Raw genomic sequence first — 4030 nt, 5'->3', positions numbered from 1 at the left:
GACAAGGGATCCTTGAGTTACCACGATAATTGAGCTCAATCAGGTTCCCCAGACTCATTCTCTCTGGAGATGAAATTAAATTTGCTTTTTGTACTTCATCTGCTTGTCACTAGAGGGCAGTCTTCTCTGTAAAATCCCACTGAAAGTTATTTTCCTCAGTTCTCTCTGCAAAACAAAGAAGAGTTCCCTCTATCTCTCCTTTCTTAAATGTTGTCCAAACTGAATTGGTTTTAGGGCTTTATTCCTGTTTCTCATTCTACCAGGATATAGCTTGGCCACAATGTGATTTTTGACTTGTCTCTTCCAAGATATTGAGCTGAACAAAAGATTGATGGATTGGTAGTATCCAAGCTCTGTCACAATTACCTCTCTGAACATTCATATCTTCTAAGACTTCATAGGAAGAGAAAGTCACACAGATTGTTTCATGAGCTTTAACTTGATCCTTCAGAAGGTGGTTCCTTGGTATTTGTCTTAACATATTAACAGAGTTGGAAGGGACCTTGGAGGTCTTCTAGTTCAACCCCATGCTCAGGTAGGAAATCCTTTACCATTTCAGACAAATGGTTATCCAGACTCTTCTTAAAAACCTCTACTGATGGAGCAGCTACAACTTCTACAGGCAAGCTGTTCCACTGATTATTTGTTCTCATTATCAGGAAATTTCTCTTTACTTCTAGGTTGGATTTCTTCTTGATTCGTTTCCATCCATGGCTTCTTGTTCTGCGTTCAAATACTTTTATTGAGATTAATTAATGTTTTGCATCCACATAGTTATCCCTTATTTGTTTAAATGATTTTTCCCTCTTCCCACTTTTTAAATTCCTCCTGGTAATTTATTTTTATTTATTTATTTATTTTTTATTAATCATATTTCTATGCCGCCCACTCTCCGAGGACTCTGGGCGGCTTACAACAATCGACAGTATACTAAATAGCATATTGCCCCCAACAATCTGGGTCCTCATTTTACCCACCTTGGAAGGATGGAAGGCTGAGTCAACCTTGAGCCGGTGAGATTTGATCTGCTGATCTGATAAACTAGCAGTCAGCTGAAGTAGCTGCAGTACAGCACTCTAACCACTGCGCTAACTCAGCTCTTAATTTAAGTCTAAAGTCGGAGCAGAAAACAATATTCAACCTCATAAAGTTATTTGCATTAATTTCACATTGTCTGAAACAATAAAAGAAATCTACAGATTATAAATAGGACGTGGTGGTATTTCCCAGTATTATTTTTTTATTTAATAATTTACGGCCTTTTTGGAAGTTGTTGGATTCCTTGGTTTACCATTTTTTATATTGTGCTCCCTTGAATGATTCCATGTTGATTGTGGGGTATAAGCTAACCTGTAAAACCAGGTGCCCTTATCAATGTCCAAATTTTGTAATCCTTCAAAACAAATCAGTAAAGGACATTAATATAAAAAAGGCATGTGTTTATCATAGTGCATGAAATACATTCTAATACATGAAGATTAAAAATATGAATAAGAAGCGTATTCTGCTACAGCAAGGAACATTACATTACATTACATTACATTAAACAGAAAATTCCTTTCAAAAGTCCATTGAAGCACATGTAGAAATGGGGCAAACTGGTCCTTAAAAAAGGGGGAGCTTGTCATAAAATTAAGTGAATACATATAGTATGGAGAACATAACCTTTACACACTAAACTCTCGGTGGTATCATCAGCCAAATCGGGTTCTCTTTTATCCTGAAGTTTATGTAAATACAGGCCTAACCTTCCTCTTTATATGACATCATCTCCCACCCTCTTCAAGATGTTGGTGGAGAGCAAAATCCAATCTGCCTGGACCTTCTCCACTGAGAAAAGAAAAATGATATTTTTGCTCCACTTAGTCTCCATTTTAGCAGTCATCAAAGGTAATGGTCCTTTCCATACAGAGATGGAAGCTAAGAGGCTCCGTCATGCTTGAGGTGAATGGACTGCAGATGTTTGATAGTTAAAATGTCCATATCAATATTTCCTTTCCAGGTGTCCAAATGGAGGTCCAGCTGGTGGAATCTGGAGGGGATGTGAGAAGGCCCGGGCAGTCCCTCCGTCTCTCCTGCCAAGCTTCAGGCTTCACCTTCAGCAGCTATGAGATGGGCTGGGTGAGGCAGGCTCCAGGGAAAGGACTGGAGTGGGTTGCATGGATAGACGATAGTGGAGATGCGAGCTCCCAATACTATGCCATTTCAGTGAAAGGCCGTTTCACCATCTTCCGGCAAGATGCCTCCAGCATGCTTTACCTCCAAATGAACAGCTTGGAACCAGAGGACACCGCTGTGTATTACTGTGCTAGAGAAACACATTGAGAGGAAGCTATGGGGAAGCCTGACAAAATCCCTCGTTGCTCATGGCTGCCATCCAAGTTTAGTCAGCTTTCATGGCCTCAATTAAAGAGGGGAAGTTTTATCTCCATGCAGAAAAGTAGAGCAGAACCCCTTTCATTCTCTCTACTGATGATTGATTGATTGATTGATTGATTGATTGATTGATTGATTGATTTTGTCAAGCATGTATTTTGTGACAGATACAAATGTAAACATAATTATAAATACATGAAAAGGATACGAACAAAAGAAAACATTAAGAGAGGGACGATAGGCACGCTGGTGCGCTTATGCACGCCCCTGGAGAATCCCCTGTAGAAGCCACTAATATTGGAGTAGTTGAGCGATTCTGATCATTTCTGATCCAGTTTTTGTTTATGAAGAACTGTTTACTCATAGGAAAACAAGAACAAATCATTTCTGGCATCACTTTTCTTAGGAATGGAGCATTGTTTGAAAGTCTCACATGTTAGGTCTGTCCAAAAAGCCTCTAAATGAATGAATTCAGGGGCTCTTTTATCCCAAGCAATATGTAAATCAGGGCTACATTTCCCCTTTAAAGGAACTGCATGGTTTCCCTTTTTAGGCTACACCCAACAACACAAAATTTATGCACTTTCCCTATTTCTCTACCATCAGTTCCCCTCCATTCATTAGAGGGAGCGGAAATGATACTGTGGATAAACTTGGTGTGCTTACTAGCAGTCCTCAGAGGTAATTCTCTCCTCTGTATTCAGGTTTTTCCATTCTTGTATACAAGAATGTTCAAAATTTTATTTTAGGTGTCCAATCTGAGATTCACTTGATGGAGACTGGAGGGGATGTGCGAAGACCTGGAGGGTCCCTCCGTATCTTGTGCCAACCTTCCAGCTTCACCTTTAGAGGCTATAACCTTTTGTGGGTGAGACAGTCTCCTGGAAAAGGACTGAAATGGGTTGCATACATCTATAGAGATTCCAGTGGAAAGTTCTCCTCTGAGAAAGTGAAGGGATGCTTCACCATCTCCAGGGAGAATGCCAAAAGCCAGCTGTATCTGCAAATGAACAGCCTCAAACCAGAGGACACGGCAGTCTATTAGTATGCAAGTTGACTGCTCCTCCAGCTGCTTCCTGGAGAATTAAAATATTTTTTAAATCTGTTTTGAAAGATATAAAATAATGGTCCCTTGAGAATTTCATTTTCCAAGAGTTCGTAAAACTTGAACAGCTGATTAATTCAAATCCAGCTTTTGCACATGTTTCCTTCCTGCTTATCGTATTTTTCGGAGCATAAGATGCACCGGAGTATAAGACGCACCTACCTTTTTTGGTTGTTGTTTTTTTAAAAAAAGGTTTTTTAAAAATTTTTAGACAAACACACATACAAACATACAATGTATTTTCTTTGAACAGAGTCTTTGGCTGGTTCACAAATTTAAACAGTGTTTAATCATTGCAGTTAAATTTACAATTTCTATATTTCCTTTTTGCCATTTTTATTCCTCATCTATTTTTTAAAAAAAAACCAATATTACCCTTCATTCTCATCTCTAATCTTAATCAAATTCAATTTTTCCCTTCTATTCTATATTATACCCCTTCCCATTGTCATCTATTTTTATATCCATCCTCACATTGGTTAATTATTTAATATGACAATTGTTTAATACAAATTCAACATTTTTATATAAATTAGTTATAACTCTCTT

At 38.3% G+C, this 4030-nt stretch overlaps 1 gene segment (V, D, J or C); it reads left to right on the top strand.

The window, feature by feature from the left end:
• The first annotated feature begins 1787 nt into the window (after positions 1 to 1787).
• On the top strand, positions 1788 to 2325 carry LOC139324345 (immunoglobulin heavy variable 3-48-like). The segment is given in 2 exon segments: positions 1788 to 1890; positions 2003 to 2325. Coding segments are annotated over 2 exon segments (426 nt in total).
• The last annotated feature ends 1705 nt before the right edge of the window (positions 2326 to 4030 follow it).

Source organism: Pituophis catenifer, unplaced genomic scaffold (genome assembly GCF_029215685.1).
Source record: "Pituophis catenifer annectens isolate HBS135680 unplaced genomic scaffold, rPitCat1.0.hap2 SCAF_15, whole genome shotgun sequence".
Classification (NCBI taxonomy): domain Eukaryota; kingdom Metazoa; phylum Chordata; class Lepidosauria; order Squamata; family Colubridae; genus Pituophis; species Pituophis catenifer.
Note: the sequence above shows the minus strand (reverse complement) of the source record. Positions and strands in the feature narration are given on the sequence as shown.